At 38.8% G+C, this 26,209-nt stretch overlaps 3 protein-coding genes across 3 annotated transcripts; all 3 read left to right on the top strand.

Moving 5' to 3' along the window:
- The first annotated feature begins 841 nt into the window (after positions 1-841).
- LOC146614671 (regulator of G protein signaling 21) lies at positions 842-3,690 on the top strand. Its single transcript, XM_085376226.1, has 5 exons — positions 842-918; positions 1,003-1,098; positions 1,186-1,235; positions 1,336-1,502; positions 3,505-3,690. The coding sequence occupies exons 1-5, from the start codon at positions 842-844 to the stop codon at positions 3,688-3,690; spliced, it is 576 nt and encodes a 191-aa protein (XP_085232352.1).
- Positions 3,691-10,523: 6,833 nt separating this feature from the next.
- LOC146614670 (regulator of G protein signaling 21-like) lies at positions 10,524-12,402 on the top strand. The gene is made up of 5 exons (XM_085376703.1): positions 10,524-10,728; positions 11,026-11,085; positions 11,387-11,451; positions 11,605-11,771; positions 11,939-12,402. The coding sequence occupies exons 1-5, from the start codon at positions 10,649-10,651 to the stop codon at positions 12,125-12,127; spliced, it is 561 nt and encodes a 186-aa protein (XP_085232829.1). The 5' UTR covers positions 10,524-10,648; the 3' UTR covers positions 12,128-12,402.
- A 9,942-nt stretch (positions 12,403-22,344) lies between these two features.
- rgs2 (regulator of G protein signaling 2) lies at positions 22,345-24,114 on the top strand. Its single transcript, XM_085375387.1, has 5 exons — positions 22,345-22,500; positions 22,615-22,692; positions 23,069-23,130; positions 23,330-23,496; positions 23,640-24,114. Exons 1-5 carry the CDS (start codon positions 22,409-22,411, stop codon positions 23,832-23,834), a joined length of 594 nt encoding a protein of 197 aa, XP_085231513.1. The 5' UTR covers positions 22,345-22,408; the 3' UTR covers positions 23,835-24,114.
- Positions 24,115-26,209: the final 2,095 nt, after the last annotated feature.

The following is a 26,209-nucleotide window of genomic DNA, read 5'->3' as shown; positions in this document are numbered from 1 at the left end:
ACCTCTGGGCTCACTGTATGTGTTATCACATCTTCACCAATTGGTTGAATTCCCATAATTTTTCTCTTCATGTCATCACATAGCAACAAAAAATGGACATAGATACAATATCCAATCCCTGTTTTACTGCATGTTTACATCCCAATACAGCTGGTTTTTTTTCCTGGGTTTTTAAGATCGTGGGTCATCTCTGCTGGTGGTTAAGTAATCATAGCCTCTTTCACACAAGCAAATCTTGTCAATCACGGTCAGTCGGTTGCCTTTAACAAATGTTATGCCTTTTTTCAGGGACATGAATGCATGCAAACAACTGATCAGTAAATTAACTGCTAATTCGTGACTTTGCCCTGCCATTCATTGTAAAAATGAATCCTGATTCTCACAAGATCCCACAGCACACCTGGACTTCCCTTACGGCACACCCATGTCTCGGCACACCATTTGTGAAGTACTGATTTAAAATATGGCATAGGTAGTGCATCTAGAATCTCCATACAGACAAGTAAAAGGCAAACGCTCATATCGCCCTATATGGACTACACATACATCACGCAGTCAATCAGTCACCTAAATACCTTTTTCCAGAAATCTGAGTAACGGAAAAAAAAATTCTCCCATAGGAATTTTACAGCTGTGAGTCAGTAACAAGGGTAGATCAGTCTAACAACAGACATTTGTATTCGTATCCAATTGGCGTTTAGATACAGGTACCAGCAGGCCCACAGCGTCATAGGTATACCTTTCCTGGCAGTTTAAGGACAAGCCCAGGAGGGAACAGTGCTTTTACACATATCACAGCAGGCTATTGTATCTCCCTACAGGGAATTACAGGGATATTAAAATGCCCAAACTCTTATTTTCAAGGATTCGACTTTACGAATTTAAGGATTTAATGCCCAACATGAAGCAGCCACGAAGGTAAGCCAAGCACACTAATGATACTAAGTTTACATTTATAAACTTTACATTAACAAACATATTGAACTTGAGTTTGTTTTTAAGGTTTGACATTGTACTGAACTGCAGGAGGTGTAAGAAGGATATCCAGTGTGTCAGTGTACAGAAATGTAATGATGAGATGTACTCTTCAAAGCTAAGGTATCATATGATTGGAAGTGTTAGTTATTTTCATCTCCATGGTGTATATTATAAAGAAAATAATAGCCATATATCATTTCCTTATAGTTGCCAGACTGACCATGAACTTCACCTGGAAAAACTGCTAAAAGACAAAAGTAAGAAGTGTTACTCTTCACAAAACTGAGCCATGTGATTCTACAAATGAATTTCACGTAATGAATAATTCTGTATGTTTAACCCTTTCCCTCTTTGCAGAGTATTTAGCAGCATTCCACTCTTTTCTGCAGTCTGAGTTCAGTGAGGAAAACATTGAGTTCTGGCTCGCATGTGAGGAGTTCAGGTTGACTACCTCACCAGAAGACCTTCAATGGAGAGCAGAGGAGATCTACCGGGAGTTCATCCAGCCTACAGCCTGCAGAGAGGTCAGTTTGTCTGTTATACCAGAGCTAAATCATATTTCATACTTAAAAGAAGAAATTACTTTCTTGGACTTTCTGAGTAACTTTGTAAACTAAAAGTAGGCCCAAATATAAACTGCATTTTATCAAACTGGCATTACAGAAAAGAGGAAAGTATGATTGCATCAGAGAAAAAACTGTACAAAACTTTTACAAATTCAGTGAAGCAATGCAGATGATTACCAAATTTCATAACTTCCAGTGCTTCTGGTGCTTTTAGTACAGTATTTTCTGTGCCATATTTTCAGGGAAGATGCACTGAATCAGAATCAGAATACTTTAAGAAATCCCAGAGATAATTATGTTGTCACAGTTGCTCCAAGACTACGGAAGAGGATTAGGGCCACTGGAAAATAAATCTGAGAAAAAAGTCAGAATTCTGACTTTAATCTCAGAATTCTGACTTTAATCTCAGAATTCTGACTTTATTCTCAGAATTTAGGAAAAGAAGAAGAAAAAAAAAGACGTGCCCACTTCTTTTTTTTTTCTTTTTTTTTTTTTCCAGTGGCCCTAATCCTCTTCCGTACAAGACAGTAAGAACAATACCGAACACGTAAAAATACCAACAAACAAGTTAAAGTAGAAGAGTATGGAGGGAGGTTATGTAGTGTTTTATTCATTTCAAATATGGCACAGAATTTTCCCATTGTGAACCACAGACTGCACACAAAATATATACATTCCTAGTAAGAAATCACTTAGTGGTGGCAAGTAAGCAGCACATGTATCATGTGGGGTTGTCAAGCAACGTACACTTGGATACTAATTCTACTACACATTATTATAGGATTAGATATTTGTGTTAGTTTTTTGGAGTCAGATGTGGCCATATTTGGAGTTTGGAGTCTTAAGTTATGAGCTATAGCTAGCGTGCTAGGTTAGCAACCTGCAATCATAAATTGAAACACAAACTTCTAATACAGGTTGTACCTCACAGCATGCTATATTATTTGTTAGGTAATTTAATTAAAGTCCTCTAAAAGGCAATAACACAATAGACAAAGGGAAGAGGAAGAAGTCCACTTTAATAACTGGAGTTGGAGAACTAAGGCCGCCAGCTGCCTGTGACAGGATAAGCAGTCACACTCCTACCTCCAACATCCACATGAATAAGGTATTTTTAAAAAAAACCATTGTCTTAAAGAGGGATTTTACCCACAGAGAATAATGTTAGGGTTTTGTTTTGTTTTTTTTTGTTTTTTTGAAGCAGGCTGTTAAAATGTTTTTAATGCTGTATTTCGTGGAAATATAAAAGTCTATGGGGAACTGATTTATGTAGCCATTCAAGGAACTTCCACAATGGTTTCTTATTTAATTAGTTGCAACTTGAAGTGAAGCAAGACCAATACAATAGTAATCATTCAGCTAAATGGCAAGCCAAATGTTTTATATATTCTTCAATGTTTCTTTGAAAGAATGAAGTATTTCAATTACAAAGAAAAAGCAGAATCCAAATACAAATGGAGCAAGAAACAACATAGTTAAAAAAACAAAACAGGACAGGAAACTCTTTAGGGACAAGTAGTGTGTGTGTGTGTGTGTGTGTGTGTGTGTGTGTGTGTGTGTGTGTGTGTGTGTGTGTGTGTGTGTGTGTGTGTGTGTGTGTGTGTGTGTGATCTGTCTCAGCAGCTAGAATTCTGAATTTCATGGAGTTTCATCTGAGTTGAAAAGCATACAAGAGAGCTAGCAAGTTAATGTTTGATTTAATGTTTTTTTTTTATTGTACCAGTAATAAAATTGACCACAAAATAGACTTTTTTTTTTCTCAAAAATGTAACCCTAGGATTCAGAGGTATTTTCTTACCTCCTTCCAGGGGTGTATTTTGCACATCTTGGTGGTGGCATTTTAATTATTTTGGATTTAACGTTTTTCAAGCACCTTTTTACAAATTGAAAACAAACACAGCCAATTTGGGAACCCATTACATGATGATATGTTGACTTGTCACATTTGTTTCCTTCTCAGATCAATGTAGACCAGCGTGTTAGAGAGAAGATCAAGCAGGCACTTGAGAAACCCAACCTTTCCTGCTTTGACGAGGCCCAGAAACATGTTTACCTGCTGATGGAAAGAGACTCTTGCCCAAGATTCCTGCACTCAGATGCCTACCTGAGTCTAAAGCGCAAATCCAGGACTCTGTGGTACCTTTAAAGAGAGCTACCATCCCTGGATCAACTAATTTACTGTTTCACTCTAAACCCAAACATAAAAAAATATTTTTTAACAGTGTGTAATATCATTTTTTCTTTTTGTACTGATAAAATGCCGTGGACTTTAGTACAGCAAGGCAAACACAATGACAGAAAAGTAATGTGAGTGTGGAGATATGTACGTATAAAGAATGTTGGTATGTGTTAGTACTTTAGAGGAGTTCAAGGTTCTTTGAAATACTGTATGTGTTAACTGAAAGTCTAGGTAAGTTAAGCTTGTTTCTGATGTGAAATGTTAGGACTTCTTGCCCAAATTTGGCTAATTCAGTCAGTAACTGTAGTCATTCATCATCTATAAGTATTCTTTTTATTCCAATATAGTCAGAATTATATTTATCTGACTGACTAACTGAGACATGAGGAAGGGCATGAGTCAAAATAAAGGATAACAGTTTCCACAGCTTACCCAGCAAAGGGATTCTGTTTTCAGTCACATGTCTACTATATCCTTTAATTAGGTGTGGGCCTGACTCTGTACACCAACATCAGGGTTTACTAAACTGGAAAAAAGTAACCCCCCACTCTAACCCTCGATCCCGCTCTGTTCTGTAAACGGCCTTATTCCTAAAGATTGTGCCTTAAAAAGGAGTACTGAGGCAGCTAATAATAACTCAAGGGCTTAAATGACAACACAGGAGTCATCAGACAACCTGATGCGTAACAGATCAGCCCTCAATGTGCTGCCTTGTTAGGGGAATAATCTCATCACCCACAGACAATGACTGGGGAAAATACTACAAAAAGAGGAGTCTGGGAAAGGTTTTTTCAGATGAAAATAGAGAGACTGTGTATGTTAAACAGTTCCACGTTAATAAAGGTTTTTGTCACATCGGTTTGTACTCATGGCCTGATGTTGTTAACAAATTTAAGCAGTTTTTCCAACCATGATGAGTACTGTGGGGCAAAAAAAGAGGACGTGGTCATAGAGAATCTGCTTCATCACTTATCAGACTTGATAATAAAAGGACAGTAGCTTATATTTTTTACAACAGTAAGCGCCTCATACCATTACTCAAAAGGATATTTGAACCCTATCTGGTCAAAGACTAATAGCTTTATGACTGAAAATCCTATTTTTAAAATACTATATTGAGGCATTTGCTCTGTTTTTAACATAAAGGTGAAAGTCCAGAGTTCATGTACTACCATATGAAAGAGAACACCAATGAAAGGTATGAAAACAAACTATGAAGCTCACTTTTTTGTAGTTCCAACACAAGTGAAGAAGGCTTTGAAACTATGTTGCTATATTGTTTCCCCATGTTAGCTAGTTTACAATCAACATCCACTTCAGCATGACACAAATATTTGTGTCATGGCAGTTGAGTCTAAACACATCCCAGTCTGTTAGTCAGCTGCCATTATAGGGACGACAGATTGGGCCTTTAGGTGTATATTCAGTTTGAGTTTGCCTGTTCTAGTTACTAGTCATTAGATAGAAATGCATATGGATTTTAAAAAGCGATGGTAGATTTACGTTTTCAGACAAAAGCCAAAGGTTTTGGCTATTGCTTTCCATGCAAACTATTTACTTTGATGTGAGAAAGGTTGCTCTAATGCTATTTGGACATTGAGGGAAATAGAAACAGAAATCATACACTCAGTATAACAGCAGAACATCCTTTATGGTTCTATGGGAACATGACCCCTTGGCTTCCTCGATGTATGACCTCAATAAAGACTTTCTATGGTATCAGTCTCTAGACTGAAGTGTTTTCTATATCATGTTCATTTTGTAAACTATGGTTGCCATTAGATTGAAAAAAGGATGATAAAGTCTCAGTCAAATTAGCCGCTCGCTCTTCCAGTTTTAAGTTGCCGAGCTGACTACAGCGAAAATGCAAACTTTAAAACTTTGCAACTGAACCTACAATTAGTCATGTCCCAAAATCCATGTTTCATAGTCGCAGAGAGAAACCAGAAAGCTTCAGACACCAACCTACTGCAGGGAGAAATATCTTTATAGAGACACACCCACTCATACTATTTTTCTATGGACTAGTAACCACAACTCTTTCTTTTAATAACAATATTATTATTTTTATTTATTATATCCAGGGCCACTTGTGTTTCAGAGATATAGCTGTTGGAAAGTTTATTTTGGATCCTTAATCTCATAATTACACACAAAAAAAGAAAAAAATACTTTTCCCTCATGAACATAAAGCAATAATTTTGTGTAAAATGCAACTGAAATGTTCAATTTAAAGGTATAATTAATCAAATAATTAAGCATTAAAAAATATTCTTGGTATAAACCGAATGTACACCAATCAACAGATTCCATTAAATTTAATGTTTTACATTATTATTACATATGTAGCAAATTACATGGAAAATTTACATGTAAGCAAATTGCTTAATAAAGTCAGTATTTTGTGGAATAATTTTTTGAATGTAAACTCTGAAAGCATTACAATTAAGTTAAAAGGTTAAAATTAGTTTTAAAGCAGGACAAAATCCATGTGTGCTATGAAAAGGTTGAAAGTGCTCACTCTAATTTTATGTGGATACTGTAGGAAATGTTATGGTTGACTTGGTTTTGATTGTAATTTTGGGCTGAAACTATTTGCAGGTGTACAGTCGTACGTCAGAAAACTCTCAGTACACAGAGTGTCACGGGTTGTTCCTGATAAACGACAGAGGTCTCACATCTCCTCCATCACATGGCACACAATCTGTCACTGTTTTCTCATAGCCCACAACCGTTACCATGGTAGCGAAAAGGAAGTGAGTACTGCTGCTGGCACAGTGTTAGTCAAGACGGTTACGGTCGGGAGGAACTTTCCTATAAGAGCTGGATGCTGAATGTTAAATCTTATACACTGATGTGCTTGTCCACATTTTAACTTCAGACAGGGAATGCAGCTTTCACCTCTCAGTGTTTGGTGACTATCGCAACGCCTCAGTACTTATAACCGTGTTTGGGCAAAAAAGGGAAGCCTCAGTGAGGCAAAGCCTAAGGGTAGATTATAACAGGGTAGCCTATGGCATCAGGTTTCGAGTGGAAGCTTTCAAAAAGCTTTAAAGACTTCAAATTCCCCAGTTAGGAACCAAAGTTCGCATCTTAGATCTGTGAAATGCACTTGCTTTGGGCTTTCACACCTCTAACAGTAAATCTATTCACACTACCAAATATTAATAAGATTGTGTATTTGCTACAATGTCAATGCAAAGCTGTTTCTATTGATTTGGGGGGGGGGGGGGTGAACATACATTTCTGTGCTATGTGGTCAAGGATGAGAATGAATAAAGCACCAACATCCTCTCTCTATACAAAATCAGTAGGAAATCTTCTGCAACATGTGAAGGCAGAGGCAGATGGTGTGACTCAGTACTGTCACACTCCCAGCTAGGGTCTACATGGAAGTGCAAGGCTATGGGCTACATTTGATAATAACCTGATCTATTTTTGCTTTAAATGTAAACTGACCATAGTGACTATTGTCAGTACCAAACTGACCACCAGAGTGTTGAAGCCCAAAGGGTATCAAAATCAAACAGGCTACTATATACAAACTGAGGCATATATGAAGATTTGCTGCAAACTACCCGAATTGCGAGCATATGCCAGTACAATGTGTTTTAGCCCAGTTGTAGCCCCTTCATCTTGACAGACAGGAGGAGGTCCCATATGCAAACTAGACCTATAAGCGCTCTAGTCAAATAGGAACTTCCTGGAAGAGTTCCTGTGCTGTACAAATGATAAAATTCAAATCAGGGATGTTTTTTTCTTTTCAAATTTTGTTATAGGTGGACTCCAAAAACAATAATAATGAAGCTGTGGTTAAAAGTTTACTTAAACTCTTCATGGTCATAAATATCATGGTAATTTTGGGCTTCTAACAATTTCTATGATTTTTTTTTCCATTGTGTAACAATTGTGCAGCATACATCTTTAATCATTCTAAAAAAAATTAAAAAAAAAACAAGAATTCGGTGCACAACTGAATTTATTTTTGGATTTTCTCAAATCCACACAGGCTCAAATATTATTACTTGGTTAAATGTCTCTTAACAAGTTGCTCTTGACCTGACGCTTTTTGTAGCAATCAAAAAGGTTCTGGTGTAATTTTGGCTGTATGTTTAACCACTTTTCTTGGCACATTTCCTCATAAATTGGTTGGTTCCCTGGAATGGACCTGGCTTTTAAGTGTAGTACACAAATTTTAATCAGGGTTGAAGTCGGGGGTTTGACAAGGCCATTTAAGAAGGCAGTTCCAACTTGTGCTCAAGTTTCAACAATCTAGCTGTTCATCTGAGCGGAAGTTGGAAGAGTTTGGAAGTATTCTTCCTTCATTACTGCATCCACTTTCCTGGCATCAAAACAGACCCACCCATGAAGCTACCACCACCATGCTCGACAGCTGGTACAGTGTTCTTAGGTTTGAATCCCTCACCTTTACTCTTCCAAACATAGCGTCATTGTGGCCAAATAGGTCAATCTTTATCTTGCATGAACATAAGAATTTCTTCGTGAGGCATTTGGCTTGTCAAGATTGACTGCATGTTTCAGTAAGGCATGGTTGGTTTTGAAACAGGGGCTTGTTTCATGGTTGGCGCTCTTTCAGTTTGTAGTGATGTAAAACTTGCTTCATAATAGACAGTGAGACTGGTGTTCCTGCTTTTTCCAATAAATGGCAGTCCCTGTTTGTTCCCAAACATCCTAACCAGTTTCTGCTTTTCTAAGAATGATGTCCTGGGTCTTCTTCTATAGCTTGACAAAGTTGTGTCACATCTATAAAAATTCTACTTATGTTATGATGATCTTGATCTTGGGATCTGCAATTGTTTAGAAATGGCTCCAAAGAAGACTTCTCAATTTGTGTACATCTACCATTTTCCCTCTTAGGTATTCGCTAACCTGCTTGGACTGTATATACACAGGCTGTTTGAGCCTGTGTATATACTTTTCACCCTGTGTGGATTAGGAAAATATCCATAATAAATTCAAAGTTGTATACCCAGTTCTTGTTTTTTAAAGTGATTAAAGACTATTTAAGTATTTAAAAGTATGCTGTACAGTTATTTCACACCAGAAAAAGAACAGCTAAGAAAAATCCAGAAAAGCCCCAAATTCCAATTATATCCATTCCAATAAATGTATGTAAACTTCTGACCACACCTGTATAAGCCCAGCATCCATTTGTCTATCCAAATAGACAAATCGCTTCCATCTTAAGGTGGGTTTCAAACAAAGACCTTCGCTCAACAATCATCATTTGAAACCTTGACTGACAACACCTTAAACCAGGGGCTTTCTCTGGCAATATCGTTAGCACATTTAGAAGTTTCAAAGTTTATGAGCATGAGACCAAGAATGCCTTCTGACATTTACTCTACTAAAGAGCACACTGTTCTCATCCAACCATTTGCTCCAAACAGTTTACTTGAAACCTTCAGATGTAGCCGAAAGACAAACACATAAATTAGTTTATCTTTAAGATAAGAGTTTGGGATTTGAATTCCCACAGTTCTTTTCTGTGCTACAATTATCAGCAGAAACGTCTACTTAAATGCCAGAGAAAATATCTGTTGTAGATCACCGCAAAACTGAAAGGAACATGAAATGTGAAGGGTCACCACAACTAATGCTAATTTCAGCTAATGCTAGTTCTTGCCAAGACCCCATCCAGTTCATTAAAGGTTCTTTGGCCACAGCCACAAGTTCTGGCTGACCTCGGTTGGTTCTCCTCACTTCTCGTCTGTTCCCCTGTCCCTTAAATAAATAACAGGCTCAAATGTAAAACATTGGGGCCCTTCAAATATGTATGGGTCTCTGACATTGGCAATGACATCATGCTCATTATCATAGTACTTGACTTTGCTGGATGTCTACTTTTTGTGTGGGTTGATGTTACACTTTCTTCATTTTAACGGTAAAATCTGCCTAAAATTTAACTGTACGTTTCTTTTCTTTCTTTTCTTTTGTAATTTTTTCTGTAGTTTACAAATCGTGCTTGATGTGAGGGCTGACAGAATACCCTCTGTTTTTTGAGGCACTTCCAAACCCTTCTATATTTTCTGGAGATATTTGGCATTGGATTAAAGCTGCAACTTTTTTTTCCCCGCCTTTTACACTAGTTTTAGCCACCATATAAGGATTTCCGCCTGCAGTTTGACGATGGTGGAAGGCTTCAATAATAAAGTAATAACTCTGCAGCTGAAAGATGAGAGTGGTCAGGATATGATGTTCTGACAGTCTTTCTGGCTTCCTGCCTTGCGGAGCCTCTCTGTTGCAATCAATTTGCTGTTTCCTCTTTCTCACTCATGACTGTAGCCTTGTGTTGTGCACATTTCTACCACATCTTGACGAATTTCCCTTTTTTGGGATCAAAAAATGTTAAATATGAAAGACAGAAGGACAATCCCAATATTTGGTTTCAACCGCCTTCTCTTTTACATCCCATTTAATGGACTCACTACACAAACAGCGTGCGAAGGTCACGATTTGCCTATCAAAGTCACTGTTGCTGTCATTTGCATCTGTGCTGGCAGACTAAAAATAATGGGAACACAGCAAGCTTTCAGCCACAGAGAGTGCTGTTTGTTTGGCTAGTCCGGTTAGGAGGCGGGAAGGAGCAGCAACAGCAGAAGGGAAGGAAAAGAAGCAGAGACATAATAGGGAGTAAGGCATCAAGGCGAGGGAGGGAGACATGCATGCAAAGCACCGAGTGAGTATGTGTTGTTTCTAACTGTGAGGTAGAAGGAGGAGGAGAGGGAGGGAAGGAAGGGGTGCTTCCTCTTTAGTTTAAGCTTCTGATGTATCCCATCAACCCCAGACCGTCAACAGGAAACCTTGGTATAAAAAGCTGCATTGCAGGGGGAATCCTCCTAAGTGTCTCTCAGCCACAGCATGACCAGGACCGAGAACCCGAGAGAGTGGACTTAATAAAACAATGCCAAGCTTAATCGTCGAACCACCCAACACACAGCGCTTCATCATGGACAGAGATGACAGGAAGAGAAACAAAAACATGTGAGTGAAACTTTTGACTTTAACGCTGAGCTGGAGTTTCCAGTAAATGTGCTGACTTGGAGCTTGACGAGAAAATCTCGAGCTGTTTAATAGCAAATAGTGTGGTGACATAAAAAATATGTTAAAAATACTTCATACTATCTCTGAAAATAGCCATTCATCTTATATAACGGCACGAGTCACTGTCTTTTCTAAACACCAGCCCTCCTAACATTCTTTGACACATTCATTGGAAGCTAATCGAACAGCAATAAACGCAACAGGGATATATTCATATATTTTTTATTCCCTACACAGTGGAAAGAACTTTATGTGCCGACTCCAGTGCATGTTCTCTCACTCCTCCAGCTCTGAGAGGTAAGGAGACTTATGGAGTGTTTTGCATACATTTCAGTTTTAAAATAGCCAGCCTGCGCCTATGATTTCCATCTATGGCATCATTGAAAGGATTCAAATGATCCTGAGACACCATGTTTGCTTTGGCACAGCACGCACACCAACCCGGCATATCCCAGGGTTCGGCATTTTTGTCTGAATTCGATAAGCCCATCTGCTATGCTTTCTTAATGAGTGTGCTTCTGTGTGACTCGCACCCTTTACAGCTTCGCTTTGCTCAAATTTGATTCTGTTAAGTAATCCAACTTGCATTCTCTCCCAGCAGGCTAAGTTTAGAAGATACCCAACAATGGTCACAGTCACTGGAAAAGCTTCTCGAGTCTAAATGTAGGTTCCTTTTCCCCCTGAGAGTGAGAATGCTGCTAAAACAATATTGTGTTTGTAAGAATGACAGTTTGGGCAGACTGATTTGGGTTTTTTCTTCTTTTTTTGTTTTAAATAAAAGCTGAAAATGGGCTTGTTTTATTTGCTTCACCTCAGATGGACTGGCTACTTTTCGCAACTTTCTCAAGTCCGAATACAGCGACGAGAACATTGAGTTCTGGCTCACGTGTGAGGACTACAAAAAGATCAAGTCTTCATTCCGAATGTCCTCAAGAGCCAAGAAGATTTATGAGCAGTTCATTAAAGCAGAATCGCCTAAAGAGGTAACTTCAGAGTCACACACAGACACCGTTTCCCTTACATATTGTCTTTATATGTCAGTGCAAGCAGTCCTCTGAAAGAGGAGAGAAGTGCCAGCTGAAATGTTGAATCTCACATCTTTTGCTCTTGGCTCAAATCCCCTCATTCCTACCTTTGTGCTTCATTCCAGATCAACATCGACTATCACACCCGAGAGCAGATCAAAAGGAACGTCAAGACTCCCACCATGCACTGCTTTGACGACGCTCAGAAGATCGTTTACGGGTTGATGGAAAGAGACTCGTACCCGCGGTTCCTCCGCTCGGACATTTATAGAACTCTTCTGGAGAGCCTCGCCGCCGACGCCATGAAGGGATGAAAGCACGGCCAGAGGAGGGGAGAGAAAGGACATAAAACCCATAACTGGAATGTTTGAGCTCCTTCAGGTGGAAGGACTGACAACAAAGATGGAAGAAGGGCCAACCGGCGCAGCACACGCGTGCAGAGGACTTGTTCCTCAGTGTCCAGAATCAGCCCTCAAGCCCCGTCACGGAAGTATCTCCCCCCGACTCCCTGCCACCTCACACTTAGCATCACACACATGAGGACTATATAAGAATGAGAAGCACAGGCAGATTTCTCAATATCAAGCATGTAGTGTGCATTTTCGCACTGGATCATGAGTTTGTGTGCGCACTTTTGACAGTGAATGAATCAGCGGGCTGGTTGCCTCTCGGTCTGACTGTAGAGCTGCGTAAGCAAACCATTCAGTAGACGCCCTTTGGCCTTTTTTGGAGACGTGTTTCCTATGCAGATAAGGATAGAGGATGTAACATGTCACGGTCACACTTGAGAAACTGTGTGTATGCGTGTGTAAAGAGGGAAAGAGAGCGAGCATTTTAGATGTAGTTTTTTAACCGTCACTGATTCAGAATAAGCTGTCATGAAAAGAGCCGCCCAGTTACGGGATGACAGCACCAAGGAAGACAACAAATCTATAGATTTAACACTGATAAGCAATCATCAGTAAAAGCATGCAGAAGGCCACCTAGCAAGAGCCACTCATGGACACTTTCTGGTTTTTTTTTTAAATAATGTAGATTGCACCGATATGGGGTTTGAAAAACTGATGATTTAGGTTTTTTTTAGTTTAAGCTGTCTATAGGCGTTATTTTGTGCCGATATTTAATATCCTTTAGGGTTGTTTTGAAACTACAAAAAGTAAAAATAGTTTGTTTCAATAAAAATAACTATTAATGGTATAGTTTTGTGATTGCAAGAAGCCTAATCATGTATATTTTTTGTGTGGGATCTGAACTTGCCGTTTCTAGCCGCTGACGTCTAGCCTAGTGACGCAGCGTGTAAAGACTAAAATCTAAGCAGAAACCTTACAACGCTGAAATGTCATGAGTTGTGATTTTGTTTATTTAAGTTTTCTGGCGTGGAATGATTATAGAAATAGGATGTCTCACATTGCATGCCGGGATGTCAAAACTCCTTTTATACCATGAGAATAGGCCCGATTGCTGATGTCCAAAGCGCACTGTGTGAATGTACTCTTAGGGAGCTGATAGTTAAGTTAACTTAAAAAGTTCAATGTTGTGTTATTTATTTTTCATTGTCACCATTTGAGTACAAAGTTTGCTGCAGTGTTTAAGTACTTGTTAAACTTGTTAGGGATTTGAATTACATTAAATTATTACATTGAACCACATTTACATTATTTTATTTGCCGACCTGCAACTAAGTGAACTTTTCAGTGTTGTGCACCACCCTGCGGTGTAGGTCCTTCTCACTCACAATGTCACTTTTAGAATTCTGATTACAGTTTTGTGGTCTATTTATAGAAGGCTTCAAGACACTTAGAGTGAAACAGTTCTTAACGCATTTCATTCAAAAAGAAATGGGATGTTTGCACGTGGTTGTGGGTTTTATGTTATAACAGACATATGCAAACATTTGCATGCAAACATGTATGCATGGGAATGTATGTACCTAAGTACAGATTAAGCTCATTCACTTAACAAAATCCTTTCAAAGATCACAAAGAGTGTTAACTTCTAGTTTTAATTTCAGTTTATGAAATGACATTAGAAAAAACAAATCTCTAAAGATATTGGACCAATATATTCCTCTTTTTTTCAATCACTGAAAGGCATCTGGTGTCTTGAAAATCAAGCTCGTAACAGATATGTGCTGTTTCAGAAAAAGGAAGGCACGAACTTCCAGTTTCTTGTGAAATCAGACATTGTGAGAAATGAGATTTTCTCTGCCTGACTTTGTACCTTCTCTGTTCCTTCCTGGAACGTAGTGCAGCTGAACAGGCGTCACTGGAGCAGATTAACAAGGCTCACAAAGGCTGAAGATGTGACATGATATTCACACAATACACAATAAAATACACAATCATTACAAACTTTTTTTGTGTGGTAATTTTAAAGAATTCTGTGCCAAAATTATAATTTTTCAGTATCTTCACACTGGGCTTGATGCACAGACTCGATAAAATGATAGTGTGAGTCACCTTCAAGTAACGTAGGCATTTAATATACTCAATTTTAGCTTTATGGCCATCGCTATCTTGATTTTTTTTTTTTTACAGCAAAAAGAGACCATAATAGGGTGAGAAAGTGAACCCATAATAATGCAAACTTTAAGTTTTAGGTTTTAAGTAATAAAATGTAAAGAGCTGAGCTGTAAAAAGTTTCCATGCAAGTCTATGTGGATTGTTTGGAGGCAGCCCATAGACTGTAAATAAAATGACTGATGTAGCGTGCAGGCATGATAAGTGAAACTAGATGACAAGTGGTTTTTAATGGCCCTGAGGATGCCCTTAAAAACCAGCTCCCTGTGACCACTTTAACTACTTTTCTGATGATTTAATGGTCTAATTAGCCCTTTTATGATTTTCTGATTATAATATACAAAATTAACCTCATGTTTTATTGATTATGACTTGAGACAATCCAAAAAGACCGCAATCTCATCAGGTTTCTTGATAGTTTTTAGTTACTGCAGAGCAAGATATCATATTATAGATTTCTACACAAATGAACTTTGATTAAAAAAAAGAAAAAATTCTATACGGGATTTGCTCTCTGCTGGCTATTTGAAACCATCACAGTTTCAAGTATTTCCACACTGGGTTCACTTTTCAGAACTGGAATCTACGTCAGTCTTTTCTATACAGGCTTATAGGCCAACATCAAGTGGCCCTTCAAGGACTTGCAGCGCTTGATTTTTTCAGTCCTGGATTATTATGTGGTATGTTTGCACCACTTAAAGGTGCAAAATCTAATGTTGGCAGTGCCTTAGGTCAAGTTTCTCTCTGTGTTTCATTCCGCCACGGTCTAATGAACAGGCAGTAATGCATTATAAAGCTCACATGTGGCATGTTACCACATTAGCCAATGGAATTTAAATTATTACCTGCTCCACAAAGTTTACAAAGTAACAATTAAAACACCTTTTGGAGAGCAGTTGTACACTAAAGCAGAGAAGGCCGCCAAAGCAATGCTAACTGTTTTGGTCTCCTTTGAAGATCATCTGCATGCTTAAACACAAGCAGCAACAGGGTTTGCGTGGTTGAGGACAGGACGCTTGTCAACACAGCAGCAGGTGATTTGCTGTGGTACAGTCTTTGATTAAAATGCACCCCCATCAACACTGTTGTCAACTTAATTATGTGCTTGTTTCACAAATACACTGTTGGACTGGGCTCAGCTGGCAAAGTGCACCTTCATGTGGGCATGTCAACACTATAAGGACAGTGCCTCACAATGGGGGGAAATTTTTTTTCAGTAACGTGGTCCAAAAATATCGGTACTGTGCAGCATGTGTTAATAATTTCTTGTAACTTTTGACTAACATCAATGCTAAGGGTGCAGCCTTCATTTCTACACACAGTGCATTTTGCATGCACTCTCTGTCTGACTTCCCAATACAGTACATGTCTGCCATTGCAGAGTATGAATTCATTACACAACTTTGGCCACATCTTACATTTCACATCCAAAACACTACCGATCAATGTTGTTTGTAGTTTCCAATAAAAGGATTGAAAACCAGCTAAATTAGCCCACAGTGAAAATTTAATTTTGAAAACGTAGCTAAAAGATGTAAGTATTGATGAGCATTGCTGTAGCTAGGATTTCAGCTAAATACAGCACACAATAAAAAAAAAGATTTTAAAGAAATTGTCAAATGGGTAATGTAACTATTTAATGTTTTCTCATTGACAACAGCTAGTCACACAGTTCACGCTGCAAATATTGAGTTTCCCTGAATAAAAGAGTGCCACTCAGGTCAAGAATGGTTGGTCAATAACAGTGAAATAAGGCATATTGCCGTCACAGTCACATGTGCATATATTATGGATTTTATTGTGTTAGATATTGGTTGCTTTTGAGCTTCCCCTTGACATGACATATTTTCTAATATGCAGAAGCTTGGCATGAAATTTGAAAAGGTTTAGAATTTACTGGGAAACCTATTACAAACAAGGTAAAAATAAATAAATAAAAATTGGCCATATCTACAAATGCTTGTGAATGCTGGCTGTTTGAGGACCGAAGAAAATAATACATCAGTCATTTCTTCATTAGTCTTAAGTGGACAAAGAACATAGTACTGTAAAACCTCTGAGAGAAACCCTGCCAATATTTACTTGGAAGTATCAGGACTGTTTTCACTTAAATTAAGAGTCACTTATATTTTTGCTACTGCATGTCCTAATATGCATTTGCTTAGAGTGCAATCTGTACAGTACCACTGCTAAGGATTGCAGATGTGAGACAGCTTAGTTCATACCAACAATTTTTGATATTTAGAACCAAAACTAAATCCAACTTAATAAAAACTAATTTGTGTGTTTTGCATTAAGTCAGAAATAAATGTAAGCTTATGTGAGTAAATGTGAGCTTTAAGTTGGCAGTGACGCCTTTGACTTAAGCCTCTAAGGATTTTATACATGACTAGAAGAAAGATGCCATTTCTGACAAACTGACTAAAGCGTTTCTTGTGTAAAGACACTAAAATTTAGTGTAAAGGGCAATCCACATTCTAGTATGGCATCTTTTTAGAGGTCTTTTGACATCTGTGACTTATTGTGCCTTTTATAGTGCCTATAATCATAACCAACATGAAATCGAAGAAAGCTCCAGAGTTACACGCTGTAACTAACAGCTAAAAGTTGAAGAAAACAAACTGGTGGTTTTCATGTTTCAGCTTCATACTTTATGGTTATTACTGTGGTGTTGAGAGAAAAGTGATTGACTGAACAATTGAAGATGCAAAATAAAAGTTGTTACTATGTAGGTGACATCATCTGCATATGTGGGTATTTGTTGTAGATGCAGATTAGATTAGGTGTAGTTTTTACCCATTTTCCCTGACTCTGTACTGGCCTCCACTATATAAACAAACGGCTTTTGTGTTTATTTTATTGGTGCCACAATGAATTGTTGCTGGCTCTGTCTGCCTCTTGAGCAATATCATGTCCTCTTGTATTTCTTTCAGAGTTTTTATGGGTTAGTGTTGTCCTCTATGTTGTTGACTGCCCGTACTGCCCCTGTGGACCCATGAAATTTATCATCCTCTGCTGCCAGTGACCAGCTACGACTTTTATGACTCCGAGAATTAAATATGTCCACATGATAAACAAATGAATAAATAATGACGATAAAAATACAATGAGCAGCTTTCCATAGTAGAATGTGCTGAAAATGGCATCCTCTGTCAGCCCACCTGACACAAAACCTTTCGAGCCTTTGTGTAAGATGTGCCAGGACCTGAGTCTCAAGCCACCGAGTTAGCAATTATGGAGGCAAATTTAGAGCAAAATGCTTGAGCTAATGAAACAGGCTGCCAGTATGCACCACTGTTTATTTTTTTCACTTGGACAGGATCACTGTTATGAGTAAGCCAGCAACCTGTACTTCCTGTTAATATGCCAAAACAACAACATAGCAGAATCAGTTGCCATGGAGAGGTTTTTGCTATCCCAGGGCCCAGCAGACTAAGCATAAATAGACAGTATATACTATTCTCATCTTAGCTTTGCTGATACAGAAAAATACAGGAAATAGGGGTCAGAGATAAGTGACAATGCAGAACCTTTCGCTTTCACTTGTATACTCAAGATGAGGCCTAAAGTTGGGGACTTCACATGGCCATTACCTCTCCTTTCTGTTAATCTGATGGCATCTTAACCCGTCTTAGTAAAAAGTTGCAGCAATAGTCTTACTTTGTCACACCAAATGCCAATAAAGTATTCAAATCACCCAGCTCAGGTCTGGCTGCACAAAGGATAGCACACATTGCTACATTATGTGTATGAGCACTCAGTGAGCATACACTGTGATGACCTCATGTGCCATTTTATGTACTTTCCATTCTTGGACTCCGAAATTTTCATGCATCTGTCTCTCGGAATCCACAGGGAACATTAACATAAAATGTACCTGTTTAAAAGACAGGATGACATCAGTGGGATTTAAGCCAGCAATATTACACATCCAATGTCTAAACAAGGGCATAGACAGACACTCACAGGATGCTCCGCAGATAACACACTCCACCAGTCATGCTATAGGGGGCACTTTTTTTTTTACCTTGTGATCTCTTGTGTCACAGTACCCCAGTTCCACAGTACATACCCCCATGGGTAAGCACACTGGCAGTTCTTGGTACATGCAGAAAATGATAGAAAGCTCGTGCCACCAGACATTTTCATGTAGTCTTTGACACAAGGATGGTAAACTCAATACCAAAGCAAGTCCAGGACCTTTTGTTTATTTCTTGTCCATTTTACATCACGAAAATAGCCCGATGGTTTAGAAGGCTAATATTTGCTGATACTGGTGTTAGCTACACCCATAATCCCAAAGCAAATGCCTTGTGTCCTGTGGAAATTACAACACTTGTGCTACGTAACTCCAACGCTTGAATGATTGGTTCTCTGTTATATGGGCTGACTGTTAAAAGTCAGTAAAGTGGAACTGGCTCTGCGGAGGCATCAGCCTGAAGAAAAAAAAAAGATTTATCAATTCCTCATCTGAGATACTAAAGCTGCCTCTTTAGATTACGTAACTAGGAGAAATGGCACTTACTTGTGAATAGTGCTCAACAATGTATGTATCCTCATGTCCAGTGAAGAATAAAGGAGAGTCTCTCGTACAAATACATATATATATATTTATCTGTGTTTTCTTTGTGTCCTGATTCATGATAAATAGCCTGCAATTTACTAATGATATAATTTTTTTTGATGATTCATTTCAATAATTAATCAGCTTCTCCTAGCACGTAGGAATAACCAGTATCAGGTGCTTCAGAGCAGACAAACTAGCTTTGAAATAAAGGTGATAGTAGCTTGTGTTAGTTTGCAGAATGTGTCTGCAGCTGCCCACTTGGGATTTTGTCTTGTGTTTATGAGATGAACTTTAGACAAGTAGCACACATTGGTGCTAAAATATAGAAAGTCAATTTCTAAGCAAACACTATCCAAAGCTTTTCTTTAATTTATTTTTAGCACCTATTTGTTTTGGAACGAGTGCGTGTGAAGCAGCCAGAATGGCTCTTAGGGATTTTTTTCCCCCCTATGGTCTAGAGCAAATCTTTCATTAAGGGTTTGGAGCTCCATGCTAACTTTAGGATGGCTGTCGGCACTTGGCTCGGTGCCGACAGCCATAAAGCACGAAAGAAAATCACCTGGAAGGGTTAATGAGTGCAGCTGTAAAGTCCAAACACAAAGAGGACAAACTCTGCAAACCGGTGCTGGGAATCACCTTCTTCTGCGTAAGCCCTCTTTGGACACAACTCGTGCCTTAATGGAAACTTGGCCCTGCGCTTCATCCACTTCTAGACAGACAGCTGCTTATACACTGTCTGCACATCATAATAAACATGTGAGGCGAACACCAGTGTTTTCACCCTGCAGAGCTCCGAGCTGAGAGAGAAGGAGGGAGGACAGCGACTATCACAACAGTACACAGCAGGTGACGCAGTTGCAAATGCTGCCAATACTGGGGGACAAAATGTGAGGATTTTTACATACGGGCATCCCATTCAATGGCAGAAACGTTCTTTTAGGCTTTCTGGGATGTGACGTCACTTTCAACTCAAGTTCCCAGAACAAAGGGTTCACTAAGCTGAACAGGTGACCTTTACAAGCAGCCGTTTTTAAAATGTGATAGATGTTGTCCAGATGGTTGAACCAAGTGGACCATCACATTACTTCTCCTACTTGATCGCCGCTCAGGTATATGTCATTACATAGAGTAGTATTTTTTATGAATGGAAGCTCTGCAGTAATATTTTTAGTCTTCCTTTATCTCCACAAAGCCGTGCAGACTCTGCATTCAAAACTGCGTTCATGAAAATGTTGTCATGCTATTTTAGGTAAAAACACCAAGCTAGTGGAAAGATGGCAGGGTTAGTGCCACGTGAAGGTGGTATGGGTTACTCTTTGACTGTATATAAAAACCGGGCCTGCAGGTTTAGCAAAACAGTTACTCATCTTCTTTACATGACACCTGGCTATTTGTGTGCAAGGATACGCAGGTTTAAACGTGACTGGCACGTTTGGTAACAAGAACACAATGTCCTTTCAATAATATCAGTAACGTAGTCAAAACCTAGCCCTATGTTGCCAGCAACATTGAATTTTTTTCTGGCTCAAAAGTGAGCTCATATCAATTCAGTTTCTAGTGCTAGCTCGTGGCTGCTTGAAGAAAATGATTAAAAGACAGAAAGCAAAGTGTAAAAAAGACCAAAGAAAAAGAATAGGCTTTACCCTAAGAGAAAACATTTAAATACTAGGTAGAAAATAAAACGTTAGCGGTTAAGAGCTATATGCTTGAGTTACATGCATACATCTCACAGACAGCCTACAAGCGCAAATTAATGCTGATAACATTAACATTTACAAGTATTGGTTATATGTATATATATATATGCTTACTAAAGGTATTAATTGCTTGATAATATTTTAAGATGTTCTAATTGTGTAGATTTTAGTCAAGTAGCACACTCCATGGTTCAAAACAAAGTGAACATAGTAGGGCTTGAAACGTTCGACCACTATTGGTTTGATTCAAATTCAATTCAATCTTCACAGACTTTCATGTTCAAATGCTCACATTTATATCAGAAACAAACATCTTTCCTGGTAAAAACAGTGGTCTTTGCCCCTCATTTTCCTTTCCTGACATTTGTAAGGGAATGTATTTTTATGTAAATTACACATTTAAATTGTTTTACACGTTAAAGTTATGAATAATTAAGGCCTTGAGGCTCTGGGTGACACGGATGTCATTTTTTTCTTACTGAGCAACAGTTCTAAAGAGTCTGTTTAGTTTTTCCAGTAAACAAGCCTGTGTCTTGCTAGTCAAATCAGCATGCCATTCGTGTGTGTGGGCTCATGGTGGCTGTATCCATGTTTTATATAAAATCTAATCGAGTATCAGTGGAAGACTCCAGACAGGAAACTCAGCGTGATCAGTATCAGATACCTCAGTCATACTTTGTAATCTCGTGTCTGATCAGTCACCAGCATTATTCTTTGGTATTCATAGTGGTGCCTGAGAAAGCTTTGATAAGTTGAATCTCTCGCAGGTGACTGCTGATACCTTCGTGCTAACATAATTGGGCTGGAGTGCTACTCAGATCTCTGCCTCTGGTGTTGAAAGTTTTTGGCTGTCTTCGCTTTAATAAAATCTCATGTTTGAGCATGTGTTTGGTGAAGGCGGATCAGTTCTTTAGCAGCAGCTTACTGCAGCTCAGATCCCTCTGAGAGCTCCCTCAAAAGGCACGGCCTTATCCACTAAATCTCGCCTCCATAACCTTCTGCTATAAATGGTCAGTTCCTTAACTACTGTGTTTCTAACTGACTAAAACACACTTCAAGTAAAGCAGGTGGTACTCCCCTCTAGATAAGGTTATGCTTTAAAAACAAGTAAACCTTTTTTGAGCTTTATAACAATACTGGAGGTAACCACCTAAAGTTTACTGGTGGACTCAATTAAAGCTTTTTTTATTAGGATAAAATGTGAGGAATGAAAACATTGTTCCTACATTTTTGCCTAGAGAGGTAAGAGGATATTACATCATCACGTTTGTTCCAACTTGCCCATATCTAACATGCCATCAAGACAGGAGTCAGGATGCGAAGTGACTGATCCACATCCTCTATGAGTAATTAATTAAACATCAACACAGAAGGTAGCAACGAATCACCTGTTTCATCTATTCATTTCAAATATATTTTGTTTTCAACTCACCAATTACAGTCTTAAAGATATTGTGATTGTGTCTGGCTATAAACACAGGGGGGAAGAAGAAAAAGAAGAGAAAAGTTCCATTACTCTCCCAACACAACTTAATTTTAAGAACAGGGGCACTGAGTGTGCTATATACGTCACGTCTTGACCTTACTCTTAAAAATGGAAGCCCGCAGGCAACTCAGGGAGGGAATATTTATGCAGCGACAGCCTATCGTTGCTTCGGGCTGAGAGTCACAGCGGGGCGAGCTGCTGTTTACTCAGGGAGAGCCAATCACATTACAGACCCGCCGTTCTAGTTCCGCCTTGCTGCGACGCATGATTCTGAGCTATAAAGTTGCCAGACAAGTCAAGAGGGAGAAGGAGAGGAGGACTGAACAATGAGAGAGAACCTTGCTAGTGTGTCATCCCCAAACATGGCATTTACGGACTGCATGAAACCAACAGAGCTGGCCGCAGACAAGGGGATCAAGTAAGTTGATGCAGTCTTTAATGAGCACGTTCCTGGTCACTATGTCCTTGTAAAAGAATTGCACATCTTTAAAAGCAGATGAGTGAACTCTTTTTTTAATTTTCTTTTATAAAGGAGGAAAAACTGGAGGAACAGAATACGACTTCTCCTGAAGACAAATTCTACACAGCGTGTGAAAAACAGACTCTGCCGGTAAGCCCTGTTTGTTTTACAAGTTGTTTTAAAATGATTTCTGTGGATTTAATGTCTCAAATTTCAGGTGTTCAGTTAATTTGCATTTTATGTAAATTAAGATTTGGCATATTTTTCACTTGTGCATATAAGTGAGAACTGTACACGGCTCATATAAGTCCTTAAATTCTTAATGGAAAAGATATGAGAGCATCAAATGGCTGTAAAATAATTCATCAAACAGTTTGCAAAACAATCATGCAACACGATCATGCAATATGATCATGCAATATGACTTTCAACTTTGATAAGCAATTCTTTACAGTGACACTTCACTAACGTAGTAGTTAGCGCTACTATAATTATCTCTTACGTGAGCTGCGTTCTTTACCCTCAGGCCAAGCGTAGATGACGTGAACCAATGGGCGCAGTCGCTTGACAAGCTGCTCAGTCATAAATGTAAGTATCATTCACGCTTCTATTGGCACATTGAGTCACTAAGGTTACACGGTTACTGTGAGCCGAATGAAATCTTTTTATAGTCATCAGTAAAACAAAGCTGCCACTCCTTTCACCTACATGAATGGGCAAAGAGCCAGTAGGTGTGACGGAAGTAGTTTTCTAATCTTTCTCTTCTCCCTCTCTATCTCTCACGCAGATGGGAAAATTGCATTTTGTATCTTTCTGAGGTCCGAATTTTGCGATGAGAACATTGAGTTTTGGTCAGCCTGCGAGGAGTTCAAAAAGATCAAGTCACGGAAGGAAATGGTGTCCAAGGCAAACCGCATTTACGAGGAGTTCATTAAAAGTGAAGCGCCAAAGGAGGTAACGGCTAACAGATGGCTTCGGATTTGTTTGTTCTTTTTAAGCTGATTTTAATCAGAATTCACGCACTTTTAATAATAAAGATATTCTTTGTTAAAATGGGGGTCAAAGGCTCATTCTGGATGTTTTGTCTTTGGTCACAGGTCAACTTGGATTTCCACACCAAAAATGCCATCGCACAGAGTCTCCACAAGCCCACTGCAACTAGCTTCCTGGTAGCTCAGAGGAAAATCTACAACCTGATGGAAAACAACTCTTACCCCAGGTTTATCAGCTCTGACCTCTACAACGAACTGTATGCAGCTGCAGCAAGAGAGGACATGGACGTTGAGTCCTAGCATAACTAGACACCCACTTGTGGAGTCATTTGCTTACCCCTGTGACTGTAAATAGACTGTCCACCGTGTTCATTCCAGGCGCTACCTCGGTATAATACAGCTGAATGCAAATTCGTAGCATAAACATTAACGGGCGAGTGTGGAAAATGCAAAGTGCTGTCAAGAGCTCTCAACGAGGAAGCGGGAATGATTTGGCCAGATCCTGTATGTCGCTGCAGACAGTGCACAGACTGTCTCAAGCAGATGGGACTAATGCTAAGCTTTTATCACTGAGCCATTACCTGAACCTTCTTTTCAATACCAATAGACATTTTGATCAATGATGCAGATCTAGTTCCACTGCATTCAAAGTCAAAACACTTGCCTGCATCTCTTGCCTTACATCAAACCAAACACAGTGACAGGAAGTGTTTTCTGTCACAATATCCATTTGAAGGCTTTGTATGGTCAAACACACCTCGCGTGTACCTCTAGTTTTCATTTCTCTGCTGGTTGCAGCAGTTTACATTAAAACAAAATTACAATTGTAATTTATATGACACAGTTTCATCTAATGCCTATGTTTGGCCTGAAATTACTGTGATACTGTAAGATACTGTAAATATGTGATGTTGCACTATGTGTTTAATGTGAATTTAAGCATTGAGCAGCTGGACTGTTTGGTTATTAAAATGTTTTCTTCAACACTGAAATGTTCTGGATGTGTTTGTTTACCAGTTTAATGCACAAAATATGTAGCACTGAAGAATGCACGAGTTGTCTGAAAAAGTAGTACGTCAGCAAAAAGGGATTTAAGGTAGCTCCCTAGCTGGATCCTCTTTTAGCAGACTACTCGGAAATGTAAAATCTACATTACTGCTAGAGTGAGTTTTTCTTAACTTACTTCAACAGTAAATTTTAAAATAATGAATTAAAAAAAGAAAAAAGCTAGCTGACGTAAATAAACTAGCTGAGGCTAGCTTGTGCCCAAGCTAACTTTTTGGGGTAACTGGGGCCTGTAAGAAAAACTCAAACATAGTCGACATCTTTTCAAGGTACAAAGCTAATATGTGCGAAGTGTTTAGTATACCGTTGCTTTAAACCACACTACAGAATAAATATAGTCAAATATAGTTTGTCTGAGTTTGCATACTTACAACTGAATGTACTACGCTATGTACATTAAAGCATAGGTACTCGTTTTGCAAAGTGTTGACAGAGTACTTTTGGCTCAGACTCAACACCCAACGTCAAATGTTTCAAACAGGAAAGACTTCACGGAAATAATGACTGCCTTTGTCACGCCAGCTCTTTTTATGCAGCATTTGCAGAGTTCATGACAGAACACATTATCATATACATATAACACATATAATACTAAATTCTTCTACTCTAAGGTGATATTTTCATATACTTGAACACCTGTGCCTAAAAATACTGTTGTTAGCTAGCTAGCTAACACCAGCAGTATTGAAATCAGATTTGCTGGTGGTTTTTTACTTTCTGCCATGTTACCTAATATACTAATACAATAAGTTAGTTTCTAGTCTTTAAACTCAAATTTTGGTCTCCACCAGGCCTCAAGGGAAATACGTCCTTAGCTGTTCTATATTTTCTTTCCATACATTTTCTACATACGAGTTGTTTCCCAGTTCCTGCAGCATGTCGAGGTTGTGCACAGTAATGCGAGCTCGAGGAAAGTGTTACATTCAAAATACAAATGAACGTATGTGGAAATGCTGAAAAAATACGTACAAATACAAAGTTTTAGAGGACCTTTAAAATCCCAAATTCTTTGTTTAAAATAGAAATAACAAATGATTACTGAGATAAATGCCTCGCAATGTTTAACAGAGCAGTCAGACTTATTAGATAACGTGCAGCATGTTCAGTTGCCCAACAACAACATTCCTCGTCTTTTCTGGAACATTGCATTCCTTTTTGTACAGTTGAGTTCGCACACTGTAACAGTAACCCCTTATGTTTAAATTTCTAAGTGTAGGAGAAGAGGGCCACCTGACTGACAGGGAGAGTCCCCTTCTGTGAACTCACAGTGGTGGCTGACAGTGGCCAGACACCCAGACCTTCCCTTCTGCTCTCTCTGTCAGATGTCTGCCCTACTGTCGTGACGAGACGGAATAATCTTTTAAAGCGGCTGCTCTCCAGAACCATATGTTCTGCTGTTCTCTGTGATGTGAGCACCATCAGCCAGCGATTTTATACCAGTGCGTTTAACTCTGCTCTTTCTTTGTTTTTGTGCTGGATTCATGTTCCCATAAAACTGCAGGACATCTATGGGGTGAGGGATGTTTAGGATATGGAGTCTCCAAAGATGTTTGATACACCAGTAATTTAGGTGAAACTTTCTTCTAGTCACGTCATATTTATTTGTTTGA

This window comes from Diplotaxodon limnothrissa, linkage group LG17 (assembly GCF_057381915.1).
Source record: "Diplotaxodon limnothrissa isolate DT_005_m linkage group LG17, D_limnothrissa_male_GT1.1, whole genome shotgun sequence".
Classification (NCBI taxonomy): domain Eukaryota; kingdom Metazoa; phylum Chordata; class Actinopteri; order Cichliformes; family Cichlidae; genus Diplotaxodon; species Diplotaxodon limnothrissa.
Note: the sequence above shows the minus strand (reverse complement) of the source record. Positions and strands in the feature narration are given on the sequence as shown.